The sequence below is a fragment of the Somniosus microcephalus genome, chromosome 1 (genome assembly GCF_052327205.1).
Source record: "Somniosus microcephalus isolate GS21.2 chromosome 1, FLI_Smic_1.0, whole genome shotgun sequence".
In the NCBI taxonomy this organism is placed as follows: Eukaryota; Metazoa; Chordata; class Chondrichthyes; order Squaliformes; family Somniosidae; genus Somniosus; species Somniosus microcephalus.
The window spans coordinates 218,666,036-218,688,617 of NC_140987.1; the positions used below are offsets into that span (position 1 = coordinate 218,666,036).

At 47.2% G+C, this 22,582-nt stretch overlaps 1 protein-coding gene across 5 annotated transcripts in view; it reads left to right on the plus strand.

The window, feature by feature from the left end:
- Positions 1 to 22,582, plus strand: part of arhgef28a (Rho guanine nucleotide exchange factor (GEF) 28a) — a 678,106-nt gene that overhangs the window by 446,224 nt on the left and 209,300 nt on the right. For all 5 annotated transcript variants that reach the window (XM_085990347.1, XM_085990327.1, XM_085990336.1 and 2 more), the window contains 2 exons: positions 8,205 to 8,281; positions 9,901 to 10,079. In XM_085990347.1, coding sequence (XP_085846473.1) covers positions 8,205 to 8,281; positions 9,901 to 10,079 — 256 coding nt within the window. The remainder of the gene's footprint in view (positions 1 to 8,204; positions 8,282 to 9,900; positions 10,080 to 22,582) is intronic.

The following is a 22,582-nucleotide window of genomic DNA, read 5'->3' on the forward strand; positions in this document are numbered from 1 at the left end:
ATAAAGACTCCTCCTCTATCCTATCCCCTAAAGTCTGCGTAGTGCCAGTCTCTGAGCTGGTGCTTGCTAGGGTCAGATCGAGTGAAGCTTCATCTTCAGAAAGGGGTGAAAAGGTCGAGATTCAGTTCATACACGAGACACATAGGGGGTGATTTTCTGCCATCAGAGGAGGCGGGTTTGGAGGCGGGAAAATCAGATTCAATGAGGTCGGGTTGGGAACCCGTCTCCGCGGGATTTTGCTCGTGCCAGTTTTGGAGGTCGAGAAACGGTCCCACCTCCAGCTGGCCATAGCGATACTTGTAATCATTAAATACTCATTAAGGGCCTCTCTAAGCCTATTTTGAGAGGCCCTCGTGATTTTTCAACGATTTCGGCGTGCTCCACGCACCCCCTGAACCACGCCAGGTAAACCTGGCGGGTTGACTCATGGGTGGCCTCCTCACAGCTGCAGGTCTAACAAGACATAGTTTATTGCATCAAGGATTACTTGCAGGTGCCAGACCTTGGCTTCCGAAGTCGGAGGTGCTGCAGCTTGAATCAATCAACTGTGGGACCTCCTTGGAAGACCCTCTCCTCACTTGCAATGAGAGCTTCCCCAAAGGAGGCATCTGCAAGCAGCATGGGAACCATTTGTTTTCTTTCTGGATGAGGAGGAGGAGGAGGAGGTTCAGGAGGAGGAGGAGGAGCAGGAGGAGGTCAGAGCACCGGTGTATCGACCAGCGGCAGCAAGCGAGCACATGGCTGCCCGGGATGCAAGGGATGAACTTATCCTGGCCAGATTTGCATAGGTTGCCCAAGTTGGCACATGTCCTTGGCTCCATCCTAGGACATCATTGACAATGGACATGACTCTCTGGCCTCCTTTCACTCAGGCCACCAACCTGACAATGCAAGTGTGGCGGAGCCCGCAATGTGGAGCTGCCTAAGGCGAAAGAACAGATGCCATAGCACCAAAATTTTGGCTTCAAATCATTTTAATGCTTTCCAACAGGGATGGCATTTCATCAATACACATAAATATCTCTCAATCTGCACACAGATCTGGAGGTTATGGCCTAGAAATTCAGTTGCTTGCGCCAGCCGGGAGCGCCTTAGGAGGAGGAGATGTTGGGCGCTAGGCGGCTAGCGGCCGGGCGCAGCACGATCTGCGCCTCTCCCCAACTTCACTAGAGATTTAGCGTCGGCGCAAAGTCTTTGCGCGCGCTCAGCTGCGCGCGCAGATCCTGACGTCATTTCATCGTGCAACGCCCTTTGTGCGCCCCAAACCGGAACTTCAGTGGCGCCGCCCTTCTTTGCGCCTGGCGCCCCCAGCGACTGGTAGAGGGGAACGGTTTCCAGTCGCTGCGGGGGGCGCTATTTAAAGGGGACTCCTCCTGCATTATAAGTGACAGCCATTTTGTGCCAATCCTGTGTGAGAGACAAAGGCAGAGAGCTTTCTGCTTTGACTCAGCGCTCGCACAGGTACTTCTGGCTTCAGGCCAGAGCTTTGCACTTGGATTTCACTTTCAGTGCCATAGCCTTGAGTCGCCACATATACTGTAATGGGGGCTACAATGGGTGGAAACGTTGGCTTTCTGCATTGCATTCAAAGGGATCAGAGACGCCGTGAGAGAGTGCCAGTCATGGCCAGACGGAGAAGGGCCAACAGGTGTCGGCACAGGAGGCCTTACCCACCCAGGGTATACCGCCAGCAGTTCTCATATCTGAACATGTCTGATGAGCAGTGTGTTCGGAGGCTGCGATTCAGAAGGGAGGTGGTCACTGAGATCTGCCACCTGCTTCGCAGAGATCTGCAGCCACAGCTGAGGAGCAGGACATCTCTGTCGGTGGCAGTGAAGGTGACGGTGGCTCTCAACTTCTATGCCACCGGCTCCTTCCAATCCGCTACTGGGGACATTGCCAACATCTCCCCGTTCGCGGTACATTGCTGCATCCGACAGGTGAATAATGCCCTTTTCAGAAGGAGACGTCAGTACATCTCCTTCCCCATGACCCTGGACAAGCAGCAAGAGCGTACAATGGGATTTGGAAGAATAGCGGGCTTCCCCATGGTCCAGGGCGTAGAACTGATGAACCAGCATTGGTCAGGCCTTGCTTCAGGGCTGCAGTGCGCAGGGCATGGCAGCCAGACAAGTCCACACTCCCCCTTTAAGAGCTGACCGGCGCCAGAGTGTCTGCCGTCAATCAGCAACTCGCCGCACCTGCGCTGCGCCCGCCCTCGGGGGTATCGCCCCGGACCGCCGGCTTAGCGCCTAATGATAGTCGTGCATCGCCTGTTTTAGCGCAGCAGCAACCTCTTGGGGCGATGCGACTGAATATCGGCGAAGGTGGCCCGAAGTTGCGCCGGGCGCAAACTTTAGCGGCCGCCTGACTAGCGCCCCGAATGTGGCTATACTGAATTTCTAGGCCTATATCCTTTGCCAGCTGTACCCACAGAGGTTTCTTTGGCAGGCCTCTTCCTCCCAGATAAGTGAAAGAGCACTTCCATGCTATCTGTCACCCCCTCAAACAACATTTACAGCGCCTCATCCGAGAGCCTCGGGGAGGCCCTTGCCTTGGAATTGGACATAGTGGTTCCTCAAAATATGTTGCAGGTGGTGCAGCATAGGCAGAAATCCTGTGGAATGAGCCAAGGTAGCAAGAAGCCATAAAATCAGACTGGAAAAGTGCTGTCAACAGAGGCGGGTTTCAGTCCCAAAACACTAATTGACCAAGAGCATCCCACACCTCTGAAATCAAGTGACCAATCATGGGAAAATCTCAATTTTTTGAAAACTATCAGTGGAGGCGGGTTTCAAACCCACCCAAACTGAAACCAGCCTCCATCTCGCCTCCAGTGGGAAAATCGGCCCCTTAAAGCCAGCAAAGAGAGACAACTTTCATCTGAACAGCATCAGCTAGATTTGAACCCAGCGCTCAGAGGGAAAGCTAGTGCCCCAGCCGACTGTACCACTTTGGTCTGTAAATTAACTTTATTTTCAGATTTAAATGCATTTCTAAAACTTTTTGCAGTTATGCACATTGCCATCAACAATGAAAGCATGGACCCAAGAAATGGATGGTGCTCTGGTTGTGTTCATGTAGTTTACTGCAAATTAGGGAGAAGTTTAAAAACCAGGCACAAGCATTGCACAAATAATTAATAGCACCAAAAAGCTATCTGGTGTAATGTATATACCTTTAAGGGGGGAACTACTTTTTACAGCTCATGTATACTGTAGTACCGGCAGTGACCACACCTGTATATAGCACTGAGTAGTAATCTGTACAGTTCAGTTCCAGAGTGAGCCACGTTGAGTAAACACCTGTTGTACCGTTCTCCTGCAGTCTGTGTCTTACTACTGACGGACACAACATTGGCGACGAGGCAAATTCGATCCTACCTGCAACTCTGCATCACCTCCCAGGGATTCGTTCCTGGAGACCAGTAGATTGGAGGTCAAGGCCGGAGACACGGGCGTCGACCACGGGCAACCGCCCAGTCATCCAGCAGAGACTCGAGAATTGCGGGGGAGGCTGTTCAGAGCCAGGCTTGGCTTTCCAGTCGCGGTGGTCCAGCGAAACGGGCTGGCAACAGGTAGTGCGCAGACCCTTCCCGGACAGCGGCGGGCTAGAGCCCGACCGAGCGGCACAGCAAAGGGCCGAGCAGCATCGACGGGAGAGAGAGGGCAGAGCGCACAGGGCGCAGCCGGTGTTCAGGAGCCGAGCAGCGTCGAGGAGAGGGACGCGCAGAAACCCGCGAGGCGCTGCCATTGCCACGAGGACCGCCGAAAGCGGCATTGGCAGCAGCGCAGGAGAAGCGTGCGAAACCTACAGGGTGCCGCCATTGCCATGAGGACCGCCGAGAGCGGCATTGGCAGCAGCGGGGGAGGAAGGAAAGCGCGGGAGACGCCATTTTAAACCACACCCAAAATGCCGAAGAGTGGCAGTATCACCGCATTTGACAATAAAGTCGAAGATTGGACTACATATGTCGAACGAATAGAGGTATACTGCAAGGCAAATGAGGTGTCAGATGACAAGAAAGTGCCGGTATTGTTAAATTTAATGGGTGCAAAGACGTATGGCTTATTACGAAATCTAGTAACCCCAGCGAAGCCAGTGGAAAAGAGTTTTGGAGACATAGTGACGATACTACAGGAACATTTAAACCCCACACCGCTGCTGATCGCAGAAAGATTCAAGTTTCACAAACGGAACCAGCATAAGGATGAAAGCAATGCTGAATATTTAACAGAACTGCACAAACTATCGAAACACTGCCAGTTTGGAACGGGACTGGCAGATACCTTAAGGGACGTTTGTGTGTGGGCTTCAACGTGAAGGAACTCAGAAACGGCTTTTATCTGAAAAGGACCTTACGCTGGAAAAGGCTTTCAGCATTGCAGTATCACATGAAGCAGCAGCACGGGGCGCTGCAGAGATACAACAGAGACCGCAAGAATATGGCACAAACGAAATGTCATACAGAACAGAGAAGTGCTATCGCTGCGGCAGAACAACACACGACCACAATGATTGCTGGTTCAAAGACAAAGTGTGCAGACAGTGTGGAAAAGTAGGACACATAGCACGAGTCTGCAGGTCGAGAAAGAAAACCAGCAATAAGAAATCTCCAAAAGAAAAGTACAAGAAGGTACATAAGGTGACGGAAAATAGTTCAGACGAACAAAAGAGTGATACCGACTCCGAAAGCAGGGAGCTGAGTTGTCTGAAACTACATAATGTGATCAAAACGGAGGATCACCGAACCATTTGGGTCACTCTCAAGATAGCAGGAGTCCAGGTAAAAATGGAATTGGACACAGGATCAGCCCTAACAGTCATAAACCGACGGGACTACGAGCGGCTATTCTCACACATACCCTTGAGAGACACAAAAATTATTTTGAAGACGTACACGGGGCAAAAAGTCTACCCCAAAGGAAAAATAAGGGTGACCGTTACATATAACGGTAAGGAAACACCAAAACTAGACCTGTATGTATTGCAAGATGGAGGACCACCACTGCTGGAACGTGAATGGATCCGGAAAATACAGCTGGATTGGCATTCCATACAAGCACTGACTGTGGCTGCCAAAAAGGATGACAACGTCACACCTGGGCGACTGCCAAAGATCCTAACCAACGCGCAAGAAGTGTTTCAGCAAGGACTCGGAACACTAAAAGGCATGACAGCAACAATTAAAATCGAAGAAAACACAAGCCCAAAATTTTTTCAGGCCAGACCGGTACCTTATGCGATCCACCCAGCCATTGAAGCAGAGCTGGAGAGTTTGGAACATTCAGGAGTACTGTCCAAGGTAGACTGGAGTGAGTGGGCTACACCCATCGTCCCTGTGATGAAAAAGTCGTTGAGCAGCACGCCTGGGGAACCAAGGAAGGTTCGCATCTGTGGGGACTTTAAGGTAACAGTGAACCCAGTCCTTCACACCGTGCAATATCCACTTCGGCGGATTGAAGATATTTTCACCTCGCTATCTGGAGGGAAACGCTTCACTAAGATTGATCTGGCCCAGGCGTATCTGCAAATGGAGGTAGAAGAAGCATCAAAAAAATACCTCACAATCAACACCCATAAAGGTCTCTACCAATACAACCGGCTGGTATTCGGGGTAGCATCAGCTCCGGCTATTTGGCAAAGGGCAATGGAACAAGTCCTGCAAGGGATCCCAGGGACCCGGTGTTATTTGGACGACATCCTGGTCACGGGCGAAAATGACAGTGATCACCTCGCCAACCTGGAGCAGGTGCTCACTAGATTGAAGGAATATGGGCTCCGAGCTAATCGCCCCAAATGCGAGTTTTTTAAAAAACAGATCTCGTATTGTGGCCACGTTATCGATAAAGAGGGGTTACATAAGTCCCCAGAAAAGATTGAGGCAATAGTCAAGGCTCCAGCACCGGAAAACGTGTCACAACTGAGGTCGTTCCTCGGGCTGGTAAACTGCTACCATAAGTTCTTGCCAAATTTGTCTACAATACTACACCCACTGAACACCCTACTGCAAACTGGAGTGCCATGGAAGTGGAGTGACGAATGTAAACGAGCTTTCCAGAAGAGCAAAACACTAATCACATCGAAAGAGGTATTGGCCCATTTCAACCCAGCACTACCAATTCGGTTGGCGTGTGATGCGTCACCCTACAGCATTGGAGCGGTGCTGTCGCACAAATTCTCGGACGGCTCAGAGAGGCCAATAGCCTTTGCGTCACGATCACTAACCTCAGCCGAGCGTAACTACGCCCAGATTGACAGGGAGGCCCTCAGCCTAGTGTGGGGAGTGAAAAAGTTCAATCACTATCTGCACGGGCAGAAATTCACCTTGCTGACTGACCACCAGCCTCTTGTCTCCATTTTTAATCCGAAGAAGGGCGTTCCGGTGATGACTGCGCAACGACTACAAAGATGGTCACTCTTTCTAGGGGTGCACCACTATGAGATTGAATATAAGGGCACGAAACAGCATGGAAATGCTGATGGGCTATCACGCCTGCCACTGCCTACTGCGGAGGAAGCACCAGCAGTGGATCCTGTCGAAATATTTCATTCGACTATAGTTGAATACCTACCGGTAACTAACGCTTGTATCGAAAAGGAGACCCGAAATTACCCGACACTGTCTCGGGTATATGATTTGACGGTGAAGGGATGGCCAGCACATGGCGACTCACTGTTGCCAACATTCTCGACAAGAAGAGAACAGCTGTCAGTGTGCCGGGGGACCTTGATGTGTGGATCCCGAGTGGTAATTCCACCCAAGTTAAGGGATAGAGTGCTCAATGAGCTTCATGAGGGTCATCTGGGAGAGGTAAAAATGAAAAGCCTAGCCAGGGCTTATGTGTGGTGGCCGGGAATCGATAAACAAATCGAGGACCTGACCAAGAGCTGCTCAGGATGACAGAAAGTCCAAAATGCACCACCACATGCCCCTCTACACCCATGGGAGTGGCCCTCATCTCCATGGCAACGGGTGCATATTGATTTTGCTGGTCCATTCATGGACTCAATGTTTTTAATAGCCGTGGATGCGCACTCGAAATGGCCTGAGGTCATCAAAATGTCCTCCACCACCACGGAGAAAACTATTGCAGTCCTACGGACCATTTTTGCCAGGAACGGCTTGCCAGAACAGATTTGCTCCGATAACGGACCACAGTTTGTGTCTGAAGAGTTCCGGAGGTTCATGAAGAAGAATGGGATAAGGCATTACACATCCGCCCCGTATCATCCAGCCACAAATGGATTGGCTGAGAGGTTCGTACAAACCTTTAAGAAGGCAATTAAGGCTATGTACAATGACAACATTCCGCTGCAGCATAAGGTGGACAATTTCCTGTTCGCCTACCGGAATGCGACACATGCAGTCACCAACCAGGCCCCGGCCATGATGTTCTTTAACCGAAGGTTAAGATCTCGCCTGGATTTGCTCAGACCAAACGTACGAAGAGATGTTGAGAGTAAGCAATTCCAGCACATCCATGAGAAGCCAACAAGGAGCTTCAATGTAGGGCAACCAGTCTTGGCCCGCGACTACCGAACAGAAAAATGGCAGCCAGGAACGATATGCACATGGCAGGGCCCACTAATGTACACAGTGGACGTTGGGGAGAGCATCGTGAGACGCCATGCTGACCAGATCCTAGAGTCACAGGAACAAGTCAACCCCATGCCTCGCCCATACGTACCTGGTGAGGAACCCGACGTACAGGTCGCATCTACCCCAGAAACAGTAGCATCGGAAGCTGATGACCCAACCGACGACAGGGTGCCAGAATCGCCTCCGCACCAAGAGCGAGACACTCGGGAAAGGCGCTATCCAGAAAGGATCAGAAAGCCTCCCCAAAGACTGAATATATAAATGGACTATTTTCAGCTAACGTTGTATGTTAAAAGTGTTAATTGTAATTAGTTTGATATTTAATTGTTAAATGAGTGTTATGGTACTGTTAATCTAAAAGGGAAGGAATTGTAATGTATATACCTTTAAGGGGGGAACTACTTTTTACAGCTCATGTATACTGTAGTACCGGCAGTGACCACACCTGTATATAGCACTGAGTAGTAATCTGTACAGTTCAGGTCCAGAGTGAGCCACGTTGAGTAAACACCTGTTGTACCGTTCTCCTGCAGTCTGTGTCTTACTACTGACGGACACAACATCTGGGATCTGTGTTTTAAGTTTTGTTACTTTGTTTCAGATATCACGGCTCTGCTCCTTACTGACGTGCTGCTTTTCCTGCAGGACAAAGACCAAAAGTATACCTTTGCCACTGTGGTGAGTTCAACTTGATTTATCTTGAGCATATCGAAGATGATTTACCATGAAAAAAATCAGCCGTTTCTCTGAGGCTACCGTTGATCTTGTGTTGAAGTTATAGTGGGAGATCGGGAGAACACCTGTGGAAATTCTACCCCCTCATTTTTATAGTACCTCTGTACCTGCAGAGTTCCTTCTGCTTCTAATAGCTGTAGTAGAATTTGATGATGTGCTAAATTGCTGCAGTATTTAATATAGTTGATTATACTGTCGTCCTCCACTGCCTTTTTGCATTAACCAGCTTCATGGAACTGCGCTTGCGTGGCTCCACCCTTACTTTCTTGGCAGCAATCATGAATCTCTATAATGGCTGCACTCCTCTGCTGAAATGAGAGAGTGTTATACCATGGCTCCACCAAGCACCTATCCTTGGCCCTCACTTTTCCCCATCTATATGTTGCCCCTTGCTCATAAAATCCGTAGGCACGAGGTCAGCTTTCATGTGTACGCCAATGATACCCAGTGATATCTCTCTCCCATTTCTCTCACTCTTGCAAACACTTTGGTTCTGCCTGTCCGACATCAATTCTTGGATGAGTCACAACTTCTTTCAGCTGAATATTGGGAAGACCATAACCATGAAGCTCAGTGCTTGCCACTACTCTGTTTCCTTCACATTGACTCCATCCTCGCTTGGCTTCCCACTCAGGTTCAACAACCTTGGCATCCAATTGACCTTGAGCTGTGCTTCAAACACAATATTCTTTCCAGCACCATGACTGCTTACTTTCATCTCCAAAATCTCTGCTCCTAACTTAGCCCCTCTCCACGCAAACATTTATCAATGCTTTTGTCAATTATTCCAATGCCTTCCTAGCCAGTCTTCCTTGGACCACAATCCATAAGCTCTAACCTGCGCCAGCCGTGGCACACTCGCCTCTGAGTCAGAAGGTTGTGGGTTCAAGCCCCACTTCAGAGACTTGAGCACAAAATCTAGACTGACACTCCATTGCAGTACTGAGGGAAGGCTGTACTGTTAGAGGTGCCGTCTTTCGGATGAGACGTTAAACCGAGGCCCCATCTGTCCACTCAGGTGGACATAAACGATCCCATGGCACTATTCAAAAAAGAGCAGGGGAGTTATCCACGGTGGCCTGGCCAATGTTTTTCACTCATCCAACATCACTAAAACAGATTATCTAGTCATTATCACATTGCTGTACTCTTCAGACTTTGGTCTCCTGTGTATCCCACTATTGGTGTTGGAGCTATCCACTGCCTAGGCCCTACTCTCTAGAACTTACTCCTGACGAGACCCCTCTGCTTCTCCTCTTCTTGAAAACCTTCTCAAATCCCATTTTTTTCTCCCAAACTAAAGTTTACCCTTGCTATTTTCAGCAGAATAAAGGAATAAAACAAGCATCTGTGTCTACCTGTGATATAATTTTTAACCCATAGAAGTTCACTGGAAGACGAGAAATAAAAGATACAAATATCAGAATATAATTTGTTCATTAAATATTATTATTTAACTCTTTGTTCTTTTATGCATAACTTTGAGAACACTAGACATACATAAGATTAAATTAAATTGCATTGTAGTTTATTCACATGTTGTTTTGAATTGTTCACATCAGGACCAGAAGCCTGCAGTTATCTTGCTGCAGAAATTACTTGTCCGAGAAGTAGCAAATGAGGAGCGAGCAATGTTCTTGATCAGTGCTTCATCTGCTGGACCTGAAATGTATGAAATGCACACAAACTCAAAGGAGGACAGGAATAATTGGATGAGACTGATCCGAATGGCAGTAGAGAGGTACTGTAACACTGTCCCGTTCCCATTTCAGATGTAGTGAACTGTGGTGACAGAACAGAAATTACTCGGGAGGTGATGCAAATTTTTATAATTTATTGTTTCTATTATGAATTTTATCATGCATAATGCACAACATTTTATTGAATTCATTTTCTGCCACAAATGATGCACAGTGTCAGAAGCAAAATACTGCAGATGCTGGAAATCTGAAATAAAAACAGAAAATTCTGGAAATACTCAGCAGGTCAGGCAGCATCTGTAGAGAGAGAGAAACAGAGTTAACGTTTCAGGTTGATGACCCTTCGTCAGAACTGGAAAAAGTTGGAGATGTAACAGGTTTTTAAGCAAGTGTAAGGGCAGAGAAAGGGGGGAGGGGAGGAAAGAACAAAAGGGAAGGTCTGTGATAGGATGGAAGGCAGGAGAGATTAAGAGACAAAAGGGATGATGGTACAAGGCAAAAGGGATGATGATGCACCATGTACCTGGAAGGAGACTTTTTACTTCAAGCACTGAATATGAACCCCAGTTAATAGACATGCCAGATCAAAAAAATACAAAGTATACAATAACCGTTATTAAGGGTGAATTAAAGAGGTAAATGCAGTCATAAGAGTTGATGAGGGGCGAGTATCTGCGCTTGTAGATATTTTCTCGGCTTCAGCGAAGGATTACGCGGTCTGAACATCTTACTTTGAGAGTTGACTCACAATGCCCTATATCTACTTAAACAATGGGATGTAACAATAGCATCTGCTTATGATCTGGACCAGATACTCATGTCTTTCGTACTTGTATTTCTTCAATCTCTCCGAAGGCAAACCATGCCAATATTTAATGAGATGATGCTTCATATAAATTGTTAAGCTGCTTTTTTTCCTGCCAGTTAAACATACAGCGCAAAATTACAATTGGATTAATTTATTCTTATCAATACAACGTGTCTTTTCGTATTAATATAAAAATAATGAAACGCTATGATACCCCACTTCAGAGGGTTGGCTTAGAATCATAGAATGATACAGCACAGAAGGAGGCCATTCAGCCCATCATGGCTGTGCCGACTCTTTGGTAGAGCTATCCCGCTCCCCATAGCCCTGTAATTTTTCCCCTTTATGTATTTATCCAATTTCCTTTTGAAAGTTATTATTGAATCTGCTTTCACCACACTTTCAGGCAGAGGATTTCAGATCATAACAACTCGCTGTGTAAAAAAAATGTCTCCACATGTTGCCTCTTTTGCCAATCACCTTAAATCTGTGTCCTCTGGTTACCGATCCTTCTGCCACTGGAAACAGTTTCTCCTTACTTACTCTGTCAAAACCCTTCATTATTTTGAACACCTCTGTCAGATCTCCTCTTAACCTTCTCTGCTCTAAGGAGAACAACCCCAGTTTCTCGAGTTTCTCCACATAACTGAAGTCCCTCATCCCTGGTACCATTCAACAATGGTAATGCCATTGAATATCGTGGGGAGATGGTTAGATATTCTCTTATTGGAGATGGTCCTTGCCTGATACTTGAATAGCGTGAATTTTAATTGCCACTTACCAGTCCAAGACTGGATATTGTCCAGGTCTTGCTGCATGCGGGCACAGACTGCTTCATTATCAGAGGAATTGTGAAGTGAATTGAACACTCTGCAATCATCAACAAACATCCCCATAATTGGCTATGAGATGTTTTGGGATGTCCTGAGGTCGTGAAAGGCACTATGTAAATACAAGTTCTTCCTTTCTTGCCTTTGTTGCTGCTAGTACCTGCTGAAGTGTATGTAGGTGGATGTGTGACAAAATAAGGCTTTGGTTACCTCCTTAATGGAAAGATAGATGAAACAGCAGCTGTGATACCTGAAACAAATTTGTGGCATAAAGGCTGAGAACAGTGGTGGCCTTCACTACTACTGGTAGTGACGATTGAGTGTTCTTTTCGGTCATTGTAGACCAGATGACATAGATCGTTGTTACACCGTGAACCTGAGCTGCTTCATGCACAGCTTCTCTGACATGAGTCTGTTGTCTGGAGTAGCTTGCTCTGTAAGTTGTGCACCTTGTTTATCCTCCATGCTTTTAAACCATCCTCTGCTGGTGCAATGAGACACCCAGCTTTGGCCACTGCATGCAAGCTGTGTGCCAGAAAACTCTTTACTACTTACTGCTCTCAGTTCTGTGATTACTGTTTACTTCCCTTAGTGCAGCAGTAATACTTCAAAATCTCTTTTGTTAAGCTGACTACTGCCAGCTGTGACCCAGAGTTCAATACTCACTTCTTTTGAGTCCTTCCTTTGTAAATCTGCACAAGTTTCTCATGAATAACTTTTAATAAGGCTTTCACAACCAAAAGACTTGCTTTTCTTTTTACTAATTTCCTAGGAATCCATTTTTGAATAGGAAGAATCCACAGACCAACACTGAACATGACATATAGTCCATTATGCTTGGCTCTCCAATTCCACTCCACAACCTCCAGCAGCACACCAGCTGATACTCTGCCCCTTAAATCACTCCTGGATTTACCCCCTCTTGTCTCCGAACTGGGATGCTGGTTCTTTGATTCTCCAAGCTGCCGTCACGCTATCTACAGGTCAATCTCATGCCACCACAGGGCCTCAGACTTGAACTTCTGACTCTTTAATATAGTCTCCTCCCTGTCCTCTGTTTACAACTAGGACATGTCTCTCTTAATTTCTGCCGTTCTGACGTAACCTGAATGTCTGCTGCTTTGGGCTTGAACCCATTACTTTTATCTCCCTTTTTCCCTCTTGGTCCCTCTCAAGCCCTTCTCTCTGTCTCCTTCCCTTCCAGTCACTCGGTCATGTCACCTTTTATTTCTGCCCCCTTGGGTACTTTTCCACCCTAATACCTACCCAATGCAGCACTACTCCTCAGCTTTCCTACTGTCGTTCCAAGCTTGAACCCCACTTGAATAAGCACATGGCTACCCCCCATGCCTCTCTTTATATTCTACAAAGGGTCCATCGCTGCATCTGTCACTGCCGGTTGCAAGCTGCAACCCCAATTGCCCCATCCTCCTCTCCCACTGGCCAGAAAGCCCACTGACTAACCTCGTCAACCTCCTTTCCGTTCCACTCACCCCACCTAATGCTGCCCTCTTGGATTCTGCCAGCGGATTAACAATCACCACTCCTTTCCGCATTGCCCTCCAGAAGATCCATTCATAAACGAACAAGCCCTTGCCATCCACAACCTTGTTGTGAATGATTGCATTGGCATCATGGCTTTGATTGAAACTTTGTTCGTGGGCGATGATATGTTGCCTCTTTCTGAAGCGTCCCCACCTAGCTATAATTTCAGCTACCTGCCCTGCCCAAACTGCAGCAGTGGCACTGTGGTTCTTATCACCATGACGCACCCTGGTCAGTCCCCCTACCCCTCGATACCTTCTATTCCTTCAAGCATATCTCATTTCACCCCTCTTGCCTCTCCATTAGAAACATAAATTTCTAACGCCCCCTGCAAGCCCTACAACAAGTTTCTTACTGAGATTTCCTCCCGCTTTTCCACCATCAGCCTCTGCACTGAGTGACTCCTCATTCTCGGTGATTTCAATCTCTCACACTTCCTTGTGTCCTTCACCACCCACATCCCCCTACCCCCTTCCAGCCCCACTTCTTCATCCGTCCCTCGGAAAAAACGCCCCCAAATTGCTTGCAACTACTCTTTCAAATGCTCAGCTGCCTAGCCCTTGGCCCTGCATTCACCACAATACTTCTGCAGCTGTCAATTGCTCAGTTAATCCCTTTGATGCCCTTGTCCCCAGTCATTGGCCCCGATTTTCGGGCAGCTGTCGGGCGGCTTTTCATGCGGCCGTGGTCCGAAAATCGCGGAAAAAGCGGGTTGGGACCCCCCCCCGCCTGATTCCCCGCCCCGTCCGACTTTCGGACCGCCGTTTCCATGCGCCCCGCTTCAGTCCCACCCGCCGCTGGCGGGACTGCTCGTCGGCACACTAATCACCAATGATCACCTTGTTAAGGACGATTTTCCTGTGCCGTTGCGACTTTGGGGCTTTCCCCACCTGAAACCCGCCTGCGGGGAACCCCGCCGATGAGAGCTGGCATGAAAACAGCTGGCTTGCTTGCTTGCAGCAGCAGGTCGCTGAGGGCTGAAGATATTTAAAGAGGCAGCATTTGCAGGCTGCAGAACCTTGTTGATCAAGGCTTGGGGGAACTATTTGAAGCCTTAGGAGCAGCTGCAGAAAGTTGGAGCCTCACACACTTCTTTAGTGTGGGCTCCTGGGAAGCCCCTCTCACCACCCTAACTCAGGACCTCCTCAACCGAGGCATCTGCTAGAAGCATGGGAGGCCTTTGGCACCTTCCCTTCCTGGCATTAGAGGATCTCCAACAGCAGAGGTGGCAGCAGCAGAACCAGGAACAGCAGGATGATTACCAGGAGCACCAGGCTGCTGCTCACTCACCTGAAGCTGCACAAGCCAGAAGGGGCCAGCGCTTGGAAGTGGCTTGAGAGCACCTTGCTGCGCTTTAGGGGGCCAGTGGAACCCGTTTCTGCACTGGCAGTCCTACTCAGAAGGACTTCCATGAAGATCTGGTTTCTCTGTTCAACAGATGGCCAACGCTCCTCAAGAGATGTCATTCTCTTATGAGCATTCACCATGTTTTCCGTATGCTGGCGAGTTATCTCCTCCATGGAGGTTGCCAACCTTTCCATGGTGCTACGTTCATGCACCAATGACTCCACAAAGGCTCTGCTCATGGTCGCTATGGACTCCTCCATTCGCTCCACACTCGCAGCGACCCTGGAGACAAAACCTGCTGGAGACAAAACCTGCCAGAGACTCCTGCATCTGTGCATGGAGATCCATCACCTCTTCTCTTGCGGGTGGACCCAGAGGCAGAGGGTCGAGATGCAGCGCAGCTGAGCTGAGCTGGCAGAGCCCTGCGCCCTCCGACGAGGACTCTCCACTGCTGTCCCTGTCTCCAGAATCTGCTGAGGCTCACTTGTCAGCTGTGAAACACCAGGTGACAACACTACTCTATGTCCCAAAGGTCCCCCCGAGGTGTGAGTGTCTGCGCTGGTGCTGGGTGCGCTTACCTCTGCTGACGCTGCACCCTCAGAGGTTGGAGCTTCCTCTGAGGAGTCTGGCTGCACAGCCTCTTCCTCCTCCACAGTGAGGACGGGGGCTCTGGATGGTACTGTGGGGGAGTAAAGGAAGGAGTTACAGATGTAATGCCAAGGTTCCTCTGGTGACTCCCAGCAAGTTGGCATCTGCTGACACCTGCATCCATGCAGCATTGGTCTCAGTGGGAGGCCTCTTCCTCCCTGACCTAGGGAAGAGGACCTCCCTGTGGGCCCTAACCCCATCCAATAATGCCTGCAGTGAAGCCTCGTCGAATTTGAAGGCAGCTCGGGGTCTGGCACTGGCCACAGCTGCTGCAGGCTCCTCTGCCATCCTTTATGGTTCATTTGGAAGCCTTCAGAGGATGCAGTGCTTGCCATGGACCTTGAAAGCACCACAAATGATGACATCATACTGTGGGGATTTCTGACTCGATTTAGACAATTAGCAAAGCTTCCCACATGCTGGGAATTAATTGGCCAATTGAGGGAAAATTGCGTGGGGCTGGCTGACACTTTTTTATGTGTGTCAGAAACCCCACATTCGGGGAAATCCGACCATTTCCCACACAAGCCGAAAATCGGGGCCATTGTCTCTTTCTCAGTCGTTCCCTTAGTATTGTCCCCATTTTAACTCCCTCAAGTCCAAGGGGGACAGACATGATTGTATCTGGTGCACAACATGAGAGATCTAGACAGAGTAGCTAGAGAGAAACTGTTCCCATTGGCAGAAGGGTCGAGAACCAGAGAACATAGATTTAAGGTGATTGGTAGAAGAACTAAAGGTGACATGAGGAAAATCTTTTTTATGCAGTGAGTGGTAAGGATCTGGAAATCACTGCCTGGAAGGGCGGTGGAGGCAGATTCAATTGTGGCCTTCAAAAGGGAATTGGATAAGTACCTGAAAGAAAAAAAATTGCAGGGCTACGGGGAAAGAGCGGGGGAGTGGGACTAGCTAAAGTGCTTTTGCAGAGAGCTGGCATAGGCTCGACGGGCCAAATGGCCGCCTTCTGTGCTGTAACCATTCTATGATTCTAACTGGTTTACCCATCGATCACCAGATCTGGCGCATTCAGGCCTCGCTTTCCTATGCTAAAACTGGCCACTATTCCAGGATCATCCTTGAGAGCAAAGATAACTACTGACTTTTTTCACCACTGCCAACCATCTCCTTAAATCCGCTTTATAAATGGGAATTGTTGTTTATTGCAAGAAAGAAATATGCACCGGAGCAATTTAAATCGGCAGCAAAATTGGCGACACAATATTTACATCCATTGGTACATTGAACTTTTTTCTGAGCCCAACATAATCAATTGCTTTAGGGTTCTTATTCTTTAAACTGATTCCTTTGATGCTTTTCACGCAAGTGCATGCCATGGTACTCACAGAGTTCTGTCTCGCTGCAGTGACCTGGACTTGCAGTAGCTCTGAATGAACTAAAGAACAGGCCATCAGCTTTGTATTTTGATCACAGCCTAAAAACACCTTCTGGCACAAACCTGTCAATCATAGACACAGTGGAGCATCTTAAATATGGTACTATTTGATTGAATAATGGTGCACCTTGTCCAGGCCTTGCATGCCCAATTAATGCTTTATGCTTTCACAAATTATAATTGGATTAGTCTTGCAAAGAGCATTCTGCATCTGACTGAGCTGCAAATCAAAGCACCTGGACTGTTTCCTGCATAGTTTATTTTTTTATGGCACACATCTGTCTCTCCAGAACCTGTTAAATAATATTAAAGATTCCACTATCTGATTAATTATAGTTCAGAAGCTATTTGGCCCAACTCCAGGATAGAATTTCTGTTGTTAATACATAATACTCCCAGGCAGAAATGACAACACACTCACTACATCTCTTCCAGGAAATAATTAAGAGTAGTCACTTTTCCCAATTAGGCTCAATTAAAATTCCATACAAAAAGTTATAGTTTTCAAATATTAAAATTTAAAACAGGGCAAATGCCGGTTCTGTCACAATGGAGGAATTGTTCAATAATTTGTTTTTACAGGAGGCTATCATCATTCATCTAAAATGTATGAAGGTTTTCTGGAACAATTTATTTTTATTCATTCTTCAAATGTGGGCGTCGCTGGCAAGGCCAGCATTTATTGTCCACCACCTTCTTGAACTGCTGCAGTCCGCATGGTGAAGGTTCTCCCACAGTGCTGTTAGTGAGGGAGTTCCAGGATTTTGACCCAGCAACGATGAAGGAACGGTGATATATTTCTAAGTTGGGATGGTGTGTGACTTGGAGGTGATGGTGTTCCCATGTGCCTGCTGCCCTTGTCCTTTTAGATAGTAGAGGTCACGGGTTCGTGAGGTGCTGATGAAGAAGCCTTGGCGTTTTGCTGCAGTGCATCTTGTAGATGGTACATACTGCAGACGCGGTGCGCTGGTGGTGGAGGGAGTGAATATTTAAAGTGGTGGATGGGGTGCGAATCAAGCAGGTTGCTTTGTCCTGGATGGTGCCGAGTTTCTTGAGTGCTGTTGGCGCTGAACTCATCCAGGCAAGTGGAGAGTATTCCATAACACTCCTGACTTGTGCCTTGTAGATGGTGGAAAGGTTTGGGGAGTCAGGAGGTGAGACACTTGCTGCAGAATACCCAGCCTCTGACCTGCTCTTGTAGCCACAGTATTTGTGTGGCTGGTCCAGTTAAATTTCTGGTCAATGGTGACCCCCCAGGATGTTGATGGTGGGGGGATTTGACGATGGTAAGCCCATTGATGTAATGGGGAGGAGGCTAGACTCTCTCTTATTGGAAATGGTCATTGCTTGGCACTTGTGTGGCGCGAATGTTATTTGTCACGTCATCCCAAGCATGAAAGTTGTGCAGGTCTGTGGACATGGACTGTTTCATTATCTGAGGAGTTGCTAATGGAACTGAACACTGTGTAATCATCAACGAACAGCCCCACTTCTGACCTTATGTTAGAGGGAAGGTCATTGATGAAGCAGCTGAGGATGGTTGGGCCTAGGACACTGCCCTGAGGAACTCCTGCAGTGATGTCCTGGGGCTGAGATGTTTGACCTCCAACAATCATAACCATCTTTTTTTGTGCCAGGTATGACTCCAGCCAGTGGAGCTTTTTCCCTCTGATTCCCATTGACTTCAATTTTACTAGGGCTCCATCATCATAGAATAATTTCAGCACAGAAGGAGGCCATTCGGCCCGCCGAGCCTGTGCCGGCTCTCTGCAAGAGCACTTCAGCTAGCCCCACTCCCCCGCCCTTTCCCCGTACCCATGCAAATTTTTTTCCTTCAGGTACTTATCGAATTCCCTTTAGAAAGCCACAATTGAATCTGCCTCTACAACCCTCTCAGGTAGTGCATTCCAGATCATAACCACTTGCTGCATAAAAAAGTTTTTCCTCATGTCGCCTTTGGTTCTTAAGATCACCTTAAATCTGTGTTCCCTGGTTCTCGACCCTTCTGCCAATGGGAACAGTTTCTCTCTATCTACTCTGTCTCAACCCCTGATGATTTTGAACACCTCTATCAAATCCCCTCTCAACCTTCTCTGCTCTAAGGAGAACAACCCCAGCTTCTCCAGTCTATGCACATAACTGAAGTCCCTTATCCCTGGAACCATTCTTGTAAATCTCTTCTGCACCCTCTCTAAGACCTTCACATCCTTCCTAAAGTGTGGTGCCCAGAATTGGATACAATACTACAGTTGAGGCCGAACCAGTGTTTTATAAAGGTTCATCATAATTTCCAAGCTTTTGTACTCTATGCCTCGATTTATAAAGCTTAGGACCCCTTATTTTTTTTTTACCACTTTCTCAACTTGCCCTGCCATCTTCAATGATTTATGCACAAGATACCCCCAGGTCTCTCCATTTAGAATTGTGCCCTTAAGTTTATATTGCCTCTCCTCGTTCTTCCTACCAAAATGTATCATTTGCACTTTTCTGTGTTAAATTTCATCTGCCACGTGTCCGCCCATTCCACCAGCCTGTCTATGTCCTCTTGAAGTCTATCCCTATCCTCCTCACTGTTCGCTATACTTCCAAGTTTTGTGTCATATACAAATTTTGAAAAGTCCAAATCATAAATATATATCACGAGAAGCAGTGGTCCTAGTACCGACCCCTGGGGAACACCACTGTATACCTTCCTCCAGTCTGAAAAACAACCGTTCACCACTGCTCTCTGTTTCCTGTCACTTAGCTAATTTCGTATCCATGCTGCCACTGTCCCTTTTATTCCATGGGCTTCAACTTTGCTGGCATGCCTATTATGTGGCACTTTATCAAACGCCTTTTGGACGTCCATGTACACTGCATTGCCCTCATCAACCCTCTCTGTTACCTTATCAAAAAACTCAAATCAAGTTAGTTAAACACGATTTGTCTTTAACAAATCCGTGCTGGCTTTCCTTAATTAATCCACACTTGGTCAAATGCTGCCTTGATGTCAAGAGCATTCACTCTCACCTCACCTGGTCAACATGGTTTTAGGAGCAATTGTCATGCCCTGCTAATTATTTAAATCTTTAAGGAGATCACAAAATTAGAGGATTACCATTATTCATTAGATATAATTCACTTGGGCGTTTAGAACTCGTGATATTGTTCTGCGTCTAAGATGTTTATATAAGGAAATGGCACATGAAATTAATGGCAAATTGGTTGGTTAGAAATAGATATGACATTGGAAAGCAGGTAATGATAAATGGATAAGGATATCTGTGGAACAGAAACTAGTGAGGTTCCCATAGTGGTTTGATCTGGATCCCTTCTTAATAAATGATACAGAGGAGAAAATGCCTTCTTGTCAGATTTGCCGATGAGCTCAAGCGGTATAGCAAGATGACCAGTTTACCGGATATTGGTAACATTCAAAGGAATGTGTACAAATTAATCATTGGGCCAGAGAGCATGGTAATTTTTTGCATTTGTTGGCTTTTATGATTTTAAGAACCGACGTTGTGTAAAAAAAAAAGCACAGATTTTAATTCCATTATGTACGAATATTGGAAAATGGATAAATATATAGAATATGCATGCATTATTCAGCTGTATAAACCTTTTGCATATAAATCACCATCAATCACAATCATACTTTTTGAAAAATAAATGTCGTTGTAGAGGGTGGCGGGTGGCGCGTGCGCCCAGTCAGTTATGCCCCTGACTGCCTGTGAGCGATTCGAATCACTCCCACGCCCCTGGGTTCTAGACACCGGACTCAGGTACAGGCGGCGATACAGAAAAACTCGAGTAGACAAGTGGTTTGGTGTAAGAAAACCAAGATTTTATTAAAACAGAAACGAAAACACAGTCTTATGAGAAATTACTGGCAGAAAAATTACAGGCATATAACAATAATTATACTTATACAGGGAATGGGGAACACACGGCACATCAAGGGGAAAACAACTACTTTAACAATCCCCTTAAATCCCCTTAATCCTTATCCCACCCCTATACCTAACTAGATTAAGCTATGAGGGGCCAGGAATTCATGCTCACCAATCCAAAGCACAGCCTGTTGTTTTAGCAATTGCGAGTTTTGAGGTCTGGTCTCTTGTCCTTTGGGGTACTCCGTCGCCACATGGTCTCAGGGAGGGTGCTGGAGCTGTTGCTGCGACACACCTTTCTTCTCCTCAGCTACCGTCGTCGTCTCGTCGCGATGGATTCTCTTCTTCTCCCTCGGGCGGTCGTCGGCGGTAACGTTGTGTCAGCGAGACGGTTGGCAGTCTTCATTGCTTAGATTTTCCTACCCATTCTTGGAACGCCGGTATATTCGTTATGGTGTGGACACCTGCATTTAATGCCAGCTCATTTACAGTGTTCAACTAGCCAACTTAGTCTCACTGTCCTTAAATATTTTCTTCCCCCAAGCGCCAGCTTATAACTCGGCGCTCGGTCTTAATTAATGCGTCTTCTGCTGCCCTTCTCTGCTCTTTGTCGGGTCTACCTTACTCTTCGTCTCGGTTCGTTTTGCCTCGTTTCCTCTGCCCTCTCTCGTGGCCCGGGTGTCCTGGGTGACTTTGGACTCGGATCTCGTTCCCCTCTCCCGCGTTTGGTATGGATGTCCTTGGTTGCTTACACAATGCGGGGAGCGAGAAGAGAACCCGCCACGAGGCCAGGGCACGAGTACGGGCAGCAGCAGCCCAAGACCCAACAAGAGGTCAGAGTCCAGCAGAGAGCAAGAGAGCCAGATTGTCACTGAGGGCCTACAATTATACTCTTTCCGATGGCCCTTATCTGCGCGCCAAATCAGGTCAGTCAATTGTTTCACTTTTGGCGGGCTATTTTAAATGATTATACCAATCTAAACTAACTAGCTTTAGATGGCCGTTTATCGCACCTAATGGCCTGATGTCCGGGCTGTATTGTCATTAATGCATTTTAATCGGCCTGTCCAGCCTTGATGGCTTCCTTAAGCTGTTTCCGATTAGTTATGCGGACAAACTAATGGCCTCATGCTTAGGCCTAACTGGGTTGAGCTGTTCCAATTTGACGAAATGCATATTCAATGTTTGCCTAGCTGTCTGGTTCTTCAAACACAAAAGTCCTTTTCACAGAAATGCATTTTAAGTTTCGATTTCCCAAAGCAGCCTGTTCTGTGCTGCAGAGTCCAAGCTTTTAAAATCTTACAGGCTTTTGGTGACGAGGTGCGGGCGCCATCTTTGGGTACCCTTTTTAAATTGTCCATAGGGTCCCTTTTATTAATAACCTTGGGGGAATGAGGAAATTTTGCGAATCTTACACTCCCCCCTGTGATACGAAAACTTGCTTGAAGTATCATCCTTACAAGGTGAGCAAAATTTTCTGACCCTCCATAGTCAACCTTCCCCTGTAATTATCTATCTAATATACCCACGACACATGCACTTCCCATTCCGCGAAAATGTAGTGTACATAGGATACATAGAATAATTACAGTCTTTTACACACATCCAAGCATGGAGGGGTCCAACACCCCTGCACCACTTGGTACACATACATCTTTATTAACAACGCGTCGCAAAAATCTTTATTAAAAGCAACAAACACAAAAAAAACAACAATCTTTAATCAAAAATACAAGGTGAACTCAAACAGGTGAATCTGCCTCCACCTTCACATAATGTTCCTTCCAGATCCTCTGGTTTCGGAACTCTAACAACTGACATTTTCCCTTGCACTGGATGACAAAAGCATACAGCCAGGTCTCCAAAAGATTCTCTGGCTTAGGTGATGAATGGTCAGGTCTTGCAACCTCGACCCAAAATACACACTCTTAGCAGATTACTTACTTAATCCAAACTACCCATCACTTTATTTAACTTAAGCAGAAACACCCAAACTTAAGCTACATAGAAACATAGAAGATAGGAGCAGGAGTAGGCCATTCGGCCCCCTCGAGCCTGCTCCGCCATTCAATGCGATCATGGCTGATCATCCAAATTC